The following is a 16,256-nucleotide window of genomic DNA, read 5'->3' as shown; positions in this document are numbered from 1 at the left end:
TCAAGCCTAAACTTCCCCTGGTGCAGCTTGAGACTGTGTCCTCTTGTTCTGGTGCTGGTTGCCTGGGAGAAAAGCGACCAGCCCCCACCTGGCTACAACCTCCTTTCAGGTAGTTGTAGAGAGCAATAAGGTCACCTCTGAGCCTCCTCTTCTCCAGGCTAAGCAATCCCAGCTCCCTCAGCCTCTCCTCACAGGGCTGTGCTCGAGGCCTCTCCCCAGCCTCGTTGCCCTTCTCTGGACACCTTCAAGAGTCTCAATGTCCTTCTGAAACTGAGGGGCCCAGAACTGGACACGGGACTCAAGGTATGGCCTAACCAGTGCTGAGTACAGCACCCTCTTTCCTCCCACCCTCTTTCCCCAAAGACCTTTCTCTCTTCAACTCCTCAACATCTTTCCCATTGGAGGCAGCAGGATGGAGCAGGACCTCTCCAAAGCCACAGACCTGCTCTCCTTAGCTCCCCAGAGCCATTCCCTCGGGCAGGGCGAGACCTGGAACAGCAAGCAGGAATCAGGACTGTGCCGAAAGGATTGAGGGGAGGCAGATGCTTGGAGCTGCTCAGCTCTTGCTGTGTGATTATTATTTTTTTTCCTTCCCAAGGCCAGAGCAGCTGTGGGGAGTGCAGGCAGACTTCCAGCCTGGCCACCCAGCAGAGTTATTTTCACACGAACTTGGATGTGAGAACAAAACAAACCCATCGCTCCAAAACACAGCCGATCTCTTTGCACCCCAGAGTCCCCTGTCCTCACTCCCTTGCTCAACTCCTGCCCCAGATAAAATCCTCCCTAGAGCTGCTCCAGCCACAGGAGCTGCTTTTTGTGTCAGTCCAACCCGCCCCAGCAACAGCCCCTTCCTGAAGATAAGCAGCTGCCTTTGGATTTGTGCCACCAGCTGCCGGGGCGATCTGCTGACAGCCAACCATCTCCACCTGCTCTGCTCCTGCTCAGCCAAATCTGGATCCTTCTCTTGTGTTTTAAGGGCACTAAGCACCGAGCCACGGCACAAAGCTGGCAGCCCCAAAGCTGGTCCGCAGGGCTTGCTGCCACCCAGCCATCTGGAACAGCTATTTCTGTTTGATAACTCAGACTTCACGCTTTGAGGGAAGGCTCTGGGAAAGTCTCGTTACCTGGGACTAATCAATCAACCCCAGGGCCTGGACAGGCTCAGGGCAAGGGGCCAGCTTTGCCCTCCCAGCACCTCATCCTCTGACACCAGCAGGCTCAGAGCAGCACAATCAATCTCCCCCTCTGTTGTCCCCTGTGGCACTGTCACCGCATCAAGAACCTGAGGACAGGGTATTGGCAGCACATCATTTCATTTTCTTCTGCCCACCTGACACCTCAGAGCTCCCAGGGCTCTGAAAAAGCCATGGATCCTGGAGGCAAACATGGCACTGCTGGACTTTGCACCAGACACAAGGGAAGCAGCAGTTTTGTGGTGGAGTATGTTCAGGAGATGGATAAAGATTCTTCCCTTTAAGATAAACAGGGGCTAGGAAGATGAAGTTTCTAACTGCAAGAAAGAAACAGAGTGCTGGCTCCAGCCTTGTTCAGCTTCACTGATAACCTGGATTGGACCCTCAGCCAGTTTGCTGATGATGCCAAACTGGCAGGAGTGGCTGACACCCTGTCAGGCTGTGCTGCCATACAGTGAGACCTGGACAGGTTGGAGAGTTGGGCAGAGAAGAACCTCATGGAGTTCAGCATAGGCAAGTGGAGGGCCCTGCACCTGGGGAGGAAAAAACCCTGCACCAGTACAGGTGAGGGAGTGACCTGCTGGGAAGCAGCTCTGCAGAGAAGGAGCTGAGAGTGTTGGGGGACAACAAATTGCCCATGAGCCAGCAAGGTGCACTCAAGGCCGAGAAAGGGCAGTTGTCTCCTGTGGTGCATGGAGAATGCAGCCAGCAGGTGAAGGGAGGATCTCCTCCCCCTCTACTCTGCTGCAGTAAGGCCACATCTGGAGTAGTGGTCCAGTTCTGGGCTCCCCAGTTCAAGAAAGACAGTGGAGAGAGTCCAGTGGAGGCTACAAAGATGCTGAGGGGCCTGGAGCATCTCTGTGAGGAGGAAAGGCTGAGAGACCTGGGGCTGTTGAGCCTGCAGAAGAGCAGCTTGAGAGGGGATTTGCTCAATGCTCAGCAAGAGCTAAAGGCTGAGGGGCAAGAGGATGGGGCCAGACTCTTGTCAGTGGTGCCCAGTGACAGGACATGGGGCAACAGGCACAAACTGGAACCCAGGAGGTTTCACCTGAACAGGAGCAGAAACTTCTTTGCTGTGAGGGTGCTTATAGCCCTGGAGCAGGCTGCCCAGAGGGGCTGCGGAGTCTCCTTCTCTGGAGAGATTCCAAACCTGCCTGGACATTGTGATCCTGGGCAACCTGCTGTGGGTGACCCTGCTTTAGCAGGGGTTTGGACCAGGTGATCTCCAGAGGACCCTTCCAATCCCCACCATGCTGGGATTCTGCAAAGGAAAGGAACAGCTTCTCATCAGCAGTAACAGCAGAGAAAGCTCAGGACAGGCTTACAGGACAGCGCCGCCTGAGCCAGCAAATTGGGAGAACTCTTCCCAAGAGCCCTGCATTCCCAATTTTCTCCCCTCCCACTGCACAAAAAACATATCTGGGCAATTCCATGGGCTGGGCAATGGGATTTTGCCATCAGTCAGTAAGAAAAAAATAGGGAGAGCACGACAAAACAACAGCTGTAAGATGTTTCTCACGTTATTTCTTCCAGCACATAGATGGCATGGTGGTGAATGAGGATGGAGGAACACACAAGCAGCTCCAGGAGGTGGCACTTCCACCCAGCAACCTCCCCAGCCAGCCTCAGGTGCTGCTAGGATCACCTGAAGGAAAAGGTGCAAGCACAGAGGAGAAAAGGCAGTAACTCCTTTTCCATTACGGAGGCCTGACCCTCGGAAGGAGATGTGGAATGCCATAAACTAGAGAGAAACCACCAAATCCACCAACACCTTGGGCATCTGCTGATGCTAAATCCTGCAGGACTTTACCTGATCCACAACTCTACCAAAACCCAGCCAGAAGATCTGCAGGTGAAAAAGCCTAATAGCTGAAAGGGAAAGGAACCTCAGCAGGGGATTTTCCTACCAGAGCACAAGTGGGTAACAGACAGCTCCGTGCTGCTGCCTCTCTTGACAGCTACCACAGCTCCTCTCCTCCATTAAATTATTGGATCATTTTCAGTTGTTATTGGATTGTCTTTAAACCTCCTCAAAAGGTAAAATACCCTTAATGCAACCTTAAATCAGCCCTTCACTTCCTCTCTGCACCGTTTGTGTTCTGCATCGATCGCTGCGGCGTGGGTAGTGCTGCCAGCCAGGAAAAGGGATGCCTGAGAATTCTGGAGCATCTCAGAGATGCACAACACAACAAGGTGGCTTCAGCCAGACCAGTTCCTCCTTTGGGAAGGCTTTGTGCCTCAAGCCCTGGACAGAAAGCTCTTGGAGCTCTCTACAGCTCCTGGTTGTTAGAAGCGAGTGCGGCCAGCAGGATCAGGGCAGGGATTTTCCCTCTGCATTTAGCGCTGGAGAGGCCACACAACAAATCCTGGGTTCAGTTTTGGGCCCCTCACTCCAAGAAAGACATTGAGGTGCTGGAGTGGGTCCAGAGAAGGGCAAAGCTGGTGAAGGGTCTGGAGAATAAGTTCTGTGAGGAGCAGCTGAGGGAGCTGCAGAAAATGAGGCTGAGAGGAGACCTGGCTGTACAAATCCCTGAAAGGAGGTCTGGGCCAGGTGGGGGTTGGTCTCTTCTCCCAAGGAACAAGTGACAGGACAAGAGCAAACAGCCTCAAGTTGCACCAGGAGAGGCTGAGGTTGGACATGAGCAACAATTTTCTTCTCAAAAGCATTGTCAGAGCCTGAACCAAGCTGCTCACCACAGTGGAGGAGTCCCCAGCCTTGGCATGGCTTCAAAGCTGTGGAGATGTGGTGCTGAGTGACATGATTTAGTGGTGACCTCACTGTGCTGGGTTGACAGTTGGACTCAATGACCTTATAGGCCTCTTCCAACCCAAATGATTCCATGACTCTGCAGAAGCACTGAAGGGCTGGCAGGACCACACACCCATGTCCAACATTGGTTTACTCCCAAATGAAGGCACATGGGCATGACCCAAGATCACCCAGGAGGCAACAGATCAAGAGAGGTGATTCTGATACCTTGCTCTGGTAAGACCTCACCTGGGGTACTGTGGTCAACTCTGGAGCCCTCCATAGAGAAAGGGCATGGACCTGGTGGAGTGGGTCCAGAGGAGGACCACAAAGATGATCATGGGATTGGAACACCTCTGCTACGAGGACAGGCTGAGGGAGCTGGGGCTGTTCAGCCTGGAAAAGAGAAGGCTCTGGGGACACCTAACAGCAACCTTCCAGTACCTGAATGGGGCCTACAAGAAGGATGGAGAGGGACTGTTCACAAAGGCCTGCAGTGATAGGATGAGAGGCCATGCCTTCAAACTAGAGAAGAGCAGATTTAGATTGGATGTCAGGAACAAGTTCTTTAGCATGAGGGTGGTGCAAAACCAGAATGAGTTGCCCAGGGAGGGGGCTGGGGCCCCATCCCTGGAGATATTCAAGGTGAGGCTTGACAGGACTCTGGGCAACCTGATGTAGTTGAGGATGCCCCTGCTTAATGCAGAGGGGGCTGGTCCCTTCCAACCCAAACCATGCTGTGGTTCTATGAAGATGGAAGAGCATCCAGAGCAGCTCTGCTTTCTCCTGTGGACTGAGCTGTGGTTCCTGAGTGGCATGCACAGGGAGAAACATTCTTCTCTTCAAAGGGAAACTGGGCCCTTGGGTGGCTTCTTCTCATGTTTGCTGTAACCCCAAACTGTTGGCGCTCTGCACGACTCTGGTTTTAATCATTTATTCATCAGCACAGTTTGATGGCCCTGCTGCATTCCAGGCTGAAGCTTTTAAACCCTTCCTATGCTGCAGGCACACTGAAAGGAGCAAGTGCTTTCCCTGGGACCTGGTAATGTAAGTAAATATGACAGGCTCTGGTTCCATTTTTTCCTCTCTCCCCACACACATCAAAAGCCATTACTGCCTAACAGATGCTGAGGACAGACGGCAGATCTGGGGAGAGGGGAAGGAAAACTCCAACTTTTTAAAGCCAGGTCTGTGTGAAGTGATCAAACATAATCCACTCACTAGTGACCTACTCCTCCCTCCACCGACTTCTCTTTGAGTCTGCAATACAATTACTCCTCTGAAGCCTCCCATTAAGGGATGAAAAGACAATTGCCTTGCTCCAGCTGAAACTGGATGGGAGATGCAACCCCCAGCACGTTATGAGCTGAATCTTAGCCGTGCTTGGTTATTGGAGATCAGACTCCTCTGCTTGGATTTGCTCTGCTTTTAAAGATAAACTAAAAGAGCTGCCCAGAGTGATGTTCACAGAAGTGACAGATCCAAAGGAGAGGCTTGCTGCGGCGCACACTTCTCCTTCCCGGAGGCAATGGCGACTGCTGAGCCCTGGATCTCCCTGCGCAGCCCAGCAAAGGTATAAAACCCCAGCACCCAGCCTGGTTTGCACCGATAACAAGGACAAACAAACTGCTCAGGGACACAGCATAGGCTGCTGGGCTTCAGGAGGAAGTCTGAGGAATAGCCACACAACAAGGCTGCAGCCACCCCTGAGCAACACCTCACAAGGAAAACCTTGACGAGCGTCAGGTCTATGGCACAGCAGGGAAAAAGCTGCCATGGGTGACAGCAGGCTCAGAGCACGTCAGGGGAGCAAGTCCCACATCATACACACCAGCTTTGGGCACTCCTCCTTCCCCTTTCCCTGGGCAAGGTCCAAATAAAATTAACAATTTTGATGTCTTTGATGCCCCACAACAAGGCTGCAGCCACCCCTGAGCAACACCTCACAAGGAAAACCTTGACGAGCGTCAGGTCTATGGCACGGCAGGGAAAAAGCTGCCATGGGTGACAGCAGGCTCAGAGCACGTCAGGGGAGTGAGTCCCACATCACACACACCAGCTTTGGGCACTCCTCCTTCCCCTTTCCCTAGGAAAAGGTCCAAATAAAATTACCAATTTTGATGTCTTTGTGCACGACATTGTACGAGCAGGGACGATTTTAGAGGGCTTGATCCTTGGAGGCACCTTAAGTCAGACAGGCAGTAAAGCTGGCACCAAAACAACAGCTCCTCTTGGAACTTTAGGGCAGGAAATCTGCATCTCAGCATATTTATCCTGGAAGGGGATGGCAGGGCACAGACAGCGTTGTCATTCTGCAGGCAGCACACCCCCAGCTCAAAACCTGCCAGCAAAGGCGAGCGGGCAGCACAGCGCCACAAGTAGGTCACCCTGAGTTGAGGTCTCTGGAAGCTTCTCCCATCACTCAGAGCAAGGCTTTCCCTTCATGTTTCTGAATAATGTCACTTCAAGACTGAAAGACCTCCTGGGAGCTGCTCTCACGTTTATCAGTGTGAGGAGCTGACAGGGAGCCTTTTGCTCTTAGAACATCTTTCCCTTAAGGCAAGATCAGAGGTGGTCCACGGCAAAGACAAGCTGCTCCTGTTGTTCAAACTCAAAATAGATCCACCTCATCCCAAAGCCTCGGCAGAGGATCCTGAAAAGCAGACACTGACCTCAAGACTTGCTCCCAAAGGCTCCTGTCTGCAGGATGCCCTGAGCAGCCAGGTCCCAGGGTGGGATGGGGCCGCTGACATGTGACTGTCAGATCAAAAGCACTGGCATGGTGGACACCTGGCTTCCCCTGGGTCTGCCTCTCCAGGCTCAGTGACATTTCCATTGAGCAGCAGTCAGAGGATGTGCTCAGCCTCAGAAGCCATCACTGAATCGATGCAGGGAAGGGAGATGGAGTGTGAGGGAGCCACTGGGGAATGGATGCTCTGGTGCCTGCTTGATGCGAGCCCTCATGCTCACAGAAGCTTTCAAACAGCACTGGGCTTTGTCTGATGGCCAGTAAGAAGGCTCACCTTGCACTCCTCCCTTCAACAGAGCCACTAATCTCTACTCCTCTGGCCACCAGTGTGGACAGAAACTGTACACATCCAGCACTTTAAAGATTTCTCCTCCTGCATAAGGAAAAAAACAACAAACAAATATTTCACCCCGGGGTCAGGAGCTGCTGAGAAACACAGGCTGCCTACAGCCAGGGACAGTGCAGCTGGGGGAGTAACTCAGATTGGAAGCAAGATACAAGGGGAGGATCACACAGGGCTGCTTAGGATGCAGCTTGCTCTTGCTCCACAGGAGGATTCTGCCCTCCCTGTTCTCAGCCTTGAACAAAAACCAAACCAAAACATCAGAGCCACCCTCGCCCCACACAGCTGCTGGGAAGAACACACTTGCAGGCTCACTGCTGTTCTCCTGCCTGCTCCTAGCAGCGCTGGAACATCTCCCATTGCATCCAGCACTGACATTCCAGAGCCCCAGAAGAGCAGGCAGGAGCACTGAGCTGCACTCCCAGCACCTCCAGGCACGCTGCACCCCGAGGAGTACACGCACCAGAGGGCTTAGCACGTCACGTACAAGTGGCCTGTAATGCTGCAAATTAAGGGTCCATTTATAAAGCCTTTATTAATACATGATTAATAGGCACAGCCATATTTTTTAATAACTTCCAATAAAAAGATGCTGCAAAAAGCTTAAGCAAGACAGTCTTAACAGATGGTGCTATAAAGTGAATTATAACATGTACAGGAGCTGGTGCAAAGTAATGGATGTCCTCATTTAATAAGAAGAATCTGATTTTATGCAGCAACTTTCACGCTTGAGGCATCTCAATACACTTTAATGAGCCCTTGTGGCCTTGGCATGAGCTTGCACAGAGCCATGGCCATCAGCTGCTGTTTTAGTGAGAGGGTGGATGTTGGTCAGGGCACTGGAGTGACTCTCAGTCTTGGTTTCTAACCTTTCCTTGGACAGCTACCAAAAAACTGAAAGAAAGATGCCACCTCCTCACACTGCCCTGCAGGGAACAACAAGCAAGCCTTGGTCTGGGGCTCGAAATGTCTTCTAACTAAGGGGGGAGGGGGAAGAATAAAAGGGGGGGAGGAGGAAGAATAGAAGGGGGGGAGGAGGAAGAATAGAAGGGGGGGAGAAGGAAGAAGAATAGAAGGGGGGGAGGAAGAAGAATAGAAGGGGGGGAGGAAGAAGAATAGAAGGGGGGGAGGAGGAAGAATAGAAGGGGGGGAGGAGGAAGAATAGAAGGGGGGGAGGAGGAAGAATAGAAGGGGGGGAGGAGGAAGAATAGAAGGGGGGAGAAGGAAGAATAGAAGGGGGGGAGAAGGAAGAATAGAAGGGGGGGAGAAGGAAGAATAGAAGGGGGGGAGGAGGAAGAATAGAAGGGGGGGAGGAGGAAGAATAAAAGAAACTGGGGGGGGGGGGGGGGGGAAGAGCATTATTACCACCACCAAAACCAGACTGGCATCTGCATCCAGGGCTATAAGGCACACCACAAATTATGTAATTTAATAAACACTGTAATAATAAAGTATTTATTTTGTATAATGAAGTGTTAGTGATTAGAAACCAAACACACATCGGGCATGCTGCTGCGGTTTCTCTTGAACCCTTGCCAGTATCACTCAAGGCTAAATATGTCTGCAGCAGGTTGGGAGTAAGTTCCTAGCCTTGTTTTGATCAGCCTGTCAAGTGTTTTCGCTGCCATTCGAGTCTCTTTATATCACACTGTAATTGGGCTGCTTTCTCAAGGTGCAGTGAAGGGAAGGGGGGGGTGGAAAAACCCCCCTCCCAACCCCAACAACAAAACCCAACCCAACCCGGCTGACCCAACAGAACCACCACAGCCCCACGCAGAACTCTGGCTCCTGCAAAACCCTGCACTGCAGCTGGGCTGCTTTTCTGAAAGCTGATTTTGGTAGCAAAGGGCATTGTGTAAACAGCTGGGGAAAAGCAGAGTGGAGCTGAAAGGCAGCCTGCATTAAACTCCACAAGAAAGCCCCGATTTAACCCTCCTGCGCTGTGCTTTGTAGTGTCGATCAAACCACTGCCAGCTCCCAGGGGAGGCCCTTGGAAAAAACATAGAAAGCAATAAAAAAAATAATAAAAAGGAATAAAAAAAAGAAAGAAAAAAAAAAAAAAGAATAAAAGAAAAGAAATAGAAAAAGCAAATGTCATCTCTCAGAGGCTGAACGCACCCCGGAGCCCTTGGCGCGGCGACGGCTGCGGCAGGGCCGCTTGTCACACCGACCTCCCTGCACCAAGTTCAAGCGCCAGGGTCAAGAGGATGCCTCCAGCCGTGTCCTCGCTTGCCCTTGAGTTGTCAGGTCTGGGGGGGGGAGAGAGCTTTGATCAGGGCAGGCAGGCGGGGTGTCCTGCTCCCCCTGCCCCTGAACCCATCCTTCAACGTCAGCTCATTGATTTGCAGATGTCGAGAGAGCAGAGAAAAAACGCAAGGGGGTGAGGGACAATCAATCACCCGTGGCACAGGACGCGGAGAAACGCGCCCTCCAGAGGGCTTGACTTTGCTGCCGGGCTCCCACCACGCTCTTCTGCCACATCACCAGCACCACCAGGGCAGAAGAGCCCTGCCTTTGGTGGGGCACACATCCCTACTGCAACCTGAGCTTTCAGAGACACACCCTAAAGACGGGGGAAGACAAATCGGCAGCGATCGTCAAGGAGAGAGGACTGGCTACTTGTTCCTGCCTTCCTCCACAGCATCCTACCTATTTACTCTGGAACTCCCAGAATCCCAGCATGGTGGGGATTGGAAGGGACCTCTGGAGATCAACTAGTCCAACCCCTCCCACTGAAGCAGGGTCACCCTCAGCAGCTTGCCGAGGATGACAATGTCCAGGTGGCTTCAGAATCTCTCAGAGGAGACTCCACCTCTCTGGGCAGCCTGCTCCAGGGCTCCAGCACCCTCACAGCAAAGCCTCTCCTCCTATTCAGATGGAACCTCCTAGGTTCCAGTTTGTGCCCATTGCTCCTTGTCACTATGCACTACAAAAATGTCTGGCCCCATTCTGTTGCCCCCTGCCCTTTAGCTCTTGCTGAGCATTGAGCAGTTGCCCTCTCAGGCTGCTCTTCTGCAGGCTCAACAGCCCCAGGTCTCTCAGCCTTTCCTCCTCACAGAGATGCTCCAGGCCCCTCAGCATCTGTGTAGCCTCCACTAGATTCTCTCCAGTAGCTCCCTGCCTCTCTGGAAAGATAAATGCAGAGCTGCCCCTCCAGGGTTCTGGGGCTGTTCCTCCCCAGAAAAGATCAGTGCTTGGGCAGCAAGAAGGTGTTCAGGTGTCAGGGCCATCTCCACACAAGAACAGCCACCTGCATTGCTGTGGCTGCTTCTCCTAGAAGCAGAAATAAGCAGTGAAGGATCACATGAGTAACCCAGACCAGAGCCTGGGCTCACCCCCACCTGACAGCAGCCCAAAGGATCCTGGGTGTATGCCACAACCTTGTCCTTTCACTCTGACACGGCCACCCAGCATGTAAGTATGAGCAGGGAAAGTAGCCTGTTTACAAAGCATGGGCCTGCTGTAGCAGTGGGCTTGAACTAGATGCTCTCCAGAGGTCCCTTCTAACCCCTCCATGCTGGGATTCTGTGTTAGCACCTTGCTAACATGCAAGAAACCCACGGAATCATTTCTGTGATTCCACGATTCTATGTCCATCTTTCTTGGTACTAGAAAGTTAACAGCTCTCATTGTGGGTGCAGCTGCTCTTAGTGGGCAGGTACACAGTCCCAGCTCCAGCCAGAGCTCTTCAACACCCTAAGGAGGGGCTGTGCAGCATCATGGTTAGGTGCATCATGCTTCAACAAGCTGTAGCCTCCAGAGGAGCACATTTCGGGTTAGGGCTGAGGCTCCAACCCCTTTACCCCAGATTGTACTTTGTGAACCTCATGCAGCCAGTGCTGCACATCCACACAGCCAAGTGCTGGGTTCTGCACACTGGCCACAGCAACCCCAGGCAGTGCTACAGGCTGGGGTCAGAGTGGCTGGAGACCAGCCAGGCAGAGAGGGAACTGGGGGTGCTGGTTGATGGTAGGCTGAACATGAGCCTGCAGTGTGCCCAGGCAGCCAAGAGGGCCAATGGCATCCTGGCCTGTATCAAGAATAGTGTGGCCAGCAGGAGCAGGGAAGTCATTGTGCCCCTGTACTCAGCACTGGTTAGGCTACACCTTGAGTCCTGTGTCCAGTTCTGGGCCCCTCAGTTCAAGAAAGATGTTGAGATGCTGGAATGTGTCCAGAGAAGGGCAACAAAGCTGGGGAGGGGTTTGGAGCACAGCCCTGTGAGGAGAGGCTGAGGGAGCTGGGGTTGCTTAGCCTGAAGAAGAGGAGGCTCAGGGGAGACCTTCTTGCTGTCTACAACTACCTGAAGGGAGGTTGTGGCCAGGTGGGGGTTGGTCTCTTCTCCCAGACAACCAGCATCAGAACAAGAGGACACAGTCTCAAGCTGTGCCAGGGGAGGTTTAGGCTGGAGGTTAGGAAGAAATTCTACACAGAGAGAGTGATTGGCCATTGGAAGGGACTGCCCAGGGAGGTGGTGGAGTCACCATCACTGGAGCTGTTCAGGAGGAGGCTTGACAGGGTGCTTGGTGCCATGGTTTAGTTGATTAGGTGGTGCTGGGTAATAGGTTGGACATGATGATCTCGAAGGTCTCTTCCAACCTGGTTTATTCTATTCAGTGGCTGAAGAGGCTGCAATGCTTCCAGAACCTCTTTCCCAGGCTGCTCTCATGACAGCACAGGGGGTCTGGCTGCTGCCTTTCAAAGCCGCCACGCAATCCCCACCCCAGGCTTACCATCTGCGCGTCGAACTCGGGGAACATGATGCAAGTTGCTCCCACCCAGAGAGGACAGAGGAGCTTATTGACCACCCCATGGACGTGGTGTAAAGGCAGCACGTGCAGAATAACATCCTCCTTCTTCCACTCCCATTTTTCCACCAGCCCTGTGGTCTGTAGAAGAAAACACACAAGCCAGCGTTAGGGCAGGAGGAAAGACTCCCCTGGCACAGAAAGCTCAAGGTACTCAAGCCCCAGATCCCCTGGGCACAGCTGGCAGCAGAAATTCTGGAGCTCCTGGAATGATGCTTGAGCACAAAAACCTTTCCCTCAGGGTCAGCACAAGCAAAATTCCCACCACAGCAGCAAAAGAGCAGAGGAGCACTTCAGCATCTTGTTAGCATGAGTCTTCACACACATCAAAGTCCTTCCTCATTACTGGGACATAATCAGCAATGATTTTAAGCAGGACCTACACAATTATTAACCTGCTGCTGCACAGGCAGAGTTGGCAGAAAGAGCAATGAAAACCCTCATTTTCCCAGAGCTCTGTTGACATAATGTGGACATTGATGGCATTGGGCTGCTAGCACCTGTAAGGGACAGCCAGTAGGAGCAGAAGATTGTTGGAGGAGCAGAATGCAGGCTCCTGTTAGGTCAAAACAAATGATAAAATAGATCAGCTAAAAAGAAAAAAATCAGCTTCTAAACCACTCTGATCTGAAGAGATCATTATCTGAAGTGTTAGACCTCTGGCTTCTGGTGGAACAATACCCCTTGGAGCCCAGCATCAGCAAGTGGAAAGCTTATTTCCAGCCATCTAAAAATAAAAGCAGCACTTGGAACGGTGGAATTTAATCGTGTCATTCCCAACCCTCTTCCTCCCCAGGGCAGGGAGCAGGTTTCAGCCTTTCTGCAGGACAGCACAGAAGCTGGTGACTGCTGAGGCCACCTCCCAAATGATCAGCATATTTGTGAGGGAGCAGATTCTTTGCCCAATATAGCCAAGCCCTGCCTCGATCCATCAAGGCTCTGACACTGCAGGACCTGAGAACCCAGAAGCTCTTGGAAGCATCCATAAGGCACAATATATTCCCTGCCCTTTTTCCCCTAATGGCATGAGTCTCTCAGCTGCAGGCAGAGATAACCAACTGGTGAGGCAGTCAGCAGGCTCATCCAAAGTTTTCATTCCTTTGGGCTCAGAGAGCTAATGGATTTTTTTGCCTTGGGGATATTTAGCTGAATAATGCACAGGCTTCACACTGGACTGGGCTGGGCTAAGCTACATTCCAATGAGGAACAAAGATTCTCTCCCAGTCATAGTGAAGAAAATCAAACTGCACTACAAAGAGCATTTTTACAACAGGTCTCATCCCTCCTGCTTTCCAGGGCAGCAGGGAGAAGAGTCCACCTGCCCCTACATGCAGTTACAGCATGGCAAGACCAAAAGGAAAGGTTTAGAGCCTTAACCACTCTTTTGTGTGTTCACTTTAAAAGTGTTGAGGACTTTGGAAATACAGCCCCACAGCCCTGTGATTGGGGTGTGTTGAGCTTTAAGCTCTTCAACCTCAAAACACCTCTGAAGGCCAAGACTTGTGTAGCTGGGCATAAGCTTTGCAGAGGGAAAGCCTTCACAGGGCAGTTCACAGTATCACAGTATGACCAAGGTTGGGAGAGACCTCAAAGATCATCGAGTCCAACCTGTCACCACAGACCTCATGACTAGACCATGGCACCAAGTGCCACATCCAATCCCCTCTTGAACACTTCCAAGGATGGTGACTCCACCACCTCCCTGGGCAGCCCATGAGTTCAATAGACAAGGAACTACTGGACAGAATCCAGCAGAGGTTATAAAGATGCTGAGGGGCCTGCAGCATCTCCGTGAGGAGGAAGGGCTGAGACCTGGCACTGCTTAGCCTGCAGAAGAGCAGTCTGAGAGGAGATCTGCTCATGGCTCAGCAAGAGCTAAAGGGTTGGGGGCAAGAGGATGGGGCCAGACTCTTGTCAGTGGAGCCCAGGGACAGGACAAAGGGCACCAGGCACAAACTGGAACCCAAGAAGTTTCACTGAAGGAGAAACTCCTCCCCTGTGGGGGTGCTGGAGCCCTGGAGCAGGCTGCCCAGGGAGGTTGTGGATCTCCTTCTCTGAAGACATTCCAAGCCTATCTCTAGATCCTGGGCAACTTGCTGTGGGTGGGGCCTGGACCAGATGATCTCCAGGGGCCCCTTCCAACCCCCACCATGCTGGGATGGGGTGAATGCAGCACTCACCACAGCCTGCACATTGTCATGGGTGCTGAGGACTCCTTTTGGCCTTCCTGTCGTCCCACTAGTGTAGATTATCATGGCTCCTCTGCCTTTCCATGAAGTGCAGGTTGTCAGGGGACCCTCTTCTACTGCTGGATGACTTGGGGATCCATCACTGTGAGACTTCAGAAGGGGCAGAAGAGGGACTCCCAGCTTCTCAGCACTAGGGGCTATCTTCTCAACAAACTCCTGTGCGGCGATGACCAGCGCGCTCTGCGAGTCCCGAACCACGTACTCCAGCTCCTGCACGGGGTGCTTCCTGTACAGGGGCACTGCTATGCCCCCACTCATCCAGGAAGCCCACTGGGCCACCACATAGGAGGCATCATTGGGACATAAAAACGAGATCCTCTCTTCCTTCAAGTCCCTGCTGGAGCATCCCAGAGCCCTGCAGATGTCCTGGGCCAAGCGCAGGCTCTGGGTGAGGAGGTCTCTGTACGTGTGCTCACCGTTTCGGTCAACGATGGCAACTTTATCACCAAAAGCCAAAGCCCTAGCGAAGACAGGGGTGACATCACTGCTGCAGGTCACCCCAGTGGTTTGCAGCCTCCTGTGGGGATTCTTCTGCCTACACAACCCCCACCTGCAGCGGTGCAAGTCTCGGAAGAGGCGCTGCAGGGGCCGTCTGGCTCGGGGGATGAGCAGGGAGAGCAGCATCCTGCCAGCAGAGCTTGATTTGAAGTGATTCTGCAGAAAGCAATTACAGGAGCAGATAAGTACGTGCAGCCATCACCCAGGGGTTTGTTCCCACAGAGGGGAAAGTGGCAGCCTTCATTTGAATAATACCCACTCTATTATTAATGGTTATGCTTCAGCTTGCTGCATCCCCAGCGTGCAAGGCCCTGCCTGGATGGAACAGAGACCGAGACCCTTCCTCAGGCAGCCGCCGTGCCCCTAAAGCCCAGTTTAGCATCAATGATTAAATCATTTTCGTTGCACAGTAATGTCAGGACACTCAGCAGAGGCTACTTTAGGTGCCATCCTACCTCAGCAGGACCAGCACTGAAGGAGATGAAATAATCCTATCAGTATCCAGCTCCCAGGTTCCAGTCTGCACTGCTCTGGTAAACCATTTCCTTGCTCTGTGCTTCCAGTTAGATGTGAAATCCAAACCTCCTAAGGCTTAGCCCAGTGGAGCACTGTTTCTTGGGTGAGAAAGCCTTTGAGGTCCTGAGAAGGTGCAGGCACAAAGAGGGTAATGAAGCTGGTGAAGGGTCTAGAGCACATGTGTTGTGAGGAGCAGCTGAGGGAACTGGAGTTGCTCAGCCTGGAGAAAAGGAGGCTGAGGGGAGAGCTTCTGGCTCCCTGAAAGAAGGCTGGAGCCAGGTGGGAGTTGGTCTCTTCTCCTAGGGAACAAACCACAGGACAAGAGGAAATGGCCTCAAGTTGCACCAGGGGAGCTTTAGGTTGGACATTAGAATAAAATTCCTCACTGAAAGGGTTCTCAAACACTGGAACAGGCTGCCCAGGGAGGTGGTTGAATGCACATCCCTGGAGGGGATGTGGAGCTGAGGGGGATGGTTTAGCTCCAGACTTGGCAGAGTTAGAGAATGGTTGGACATGTTGATCTTAACAGTTTTTCCCAACCAGCACTACTCTGTGATTCTGTTCTACACTCCTTCAAGCAGCAGCACATCTAAGCATAGCAAAGTGCCCAAACCCTCCCACCTGACAGGTCATCCATCACAAACACTGCTTAAGCACAACAGACCAAGTGGTTAACAGCTCCTAGATAGCCCCAGGAGTTTCATCCACACCAAGCATCTGTTTTTCCCAGCAATCACCAGCAGGAAAGTACAGCAACCCCCACACTGACCTGTGGGTTTGGTGCTTCTCAAAGTCCCAACATGGCAGCACCCACAGCCAGGCAGAGCACTGACACAAGCTCCAACACGGCACCAGGCTCCACCTGGGCAGCCACAGCTTGATATGAGCCCAGCCTAACCACTCCACCATAGCGAGGGCATGAGGCACAGGGACATTGCAACAGAGAAAACCTCCAGAGGGGAGCAAGGAGAAGAGCCAGCACCACTGAGGGCTTGACAGGAAGACCACAGCCTGGCACAAATGTTGCATATTCTGCCTTTGTGCTTAGACAGCACAATGACATCAACCTGCCAGCTCACAGGAGAAGACAGCAAAGAAGCTTTTGTGCTAACTGATGGGAAGGACCAGAAGTCTGCTCTTTACCCCTCTTTTCA

The 16,256-nt window shown here is 52.5% G+C and overlaps 1 protein-coding gene across 1 annotated transcript in view; it reads right to left on the bottom strand.

Moving 5' to 3' along the window:
* Positions 1-16,256, bottom strand: part of ACSF3 (acyl-CoA synthetase family member 3) — a 44,108-nt gene that overhangs the window by 24,523 nt on the left and 3,329 nt on the right. Inside the window, exons 2-3 of the mRNA XM_054170311.1 lie at positions 14,020-14,742; positions 11,765-11,920 (exon numbers count right to left, since the gene is read on the bottom strand). Of these exons, the coding sequence (XP_054026286.1) occupies positions 11,765-11,920; positions 14,020-14,712 (849 nt within the window). The 5' untranslated portion in view covers positions 14,713-14,742. The remainder of the gene's footprint in view (positions 1-11,764; positions 11,921-14,019; positions 14,743-16,256) is intronic.

The sequence above is a fragment of the Dryobates pubescens genome, chromosome 19 (genome assembly GCF_014839835.1).
Source record: "Dryobates pubescens isolate bDryPub1 chromosome 19, bDryPub1.pri, whole genome shotgun sequence".
Classification (NCBI taxonomy): Eukaryota; Metazoa; Chordata; class Aves; order Piciformes; family Picidae; genus Dryobates; species Dryobates pubescens.
The sequence above is the reverse complement of the archived record's forward strand: the minus strand, read 5'-3'. Positions and strand labels throughout refer to the sequence as shown.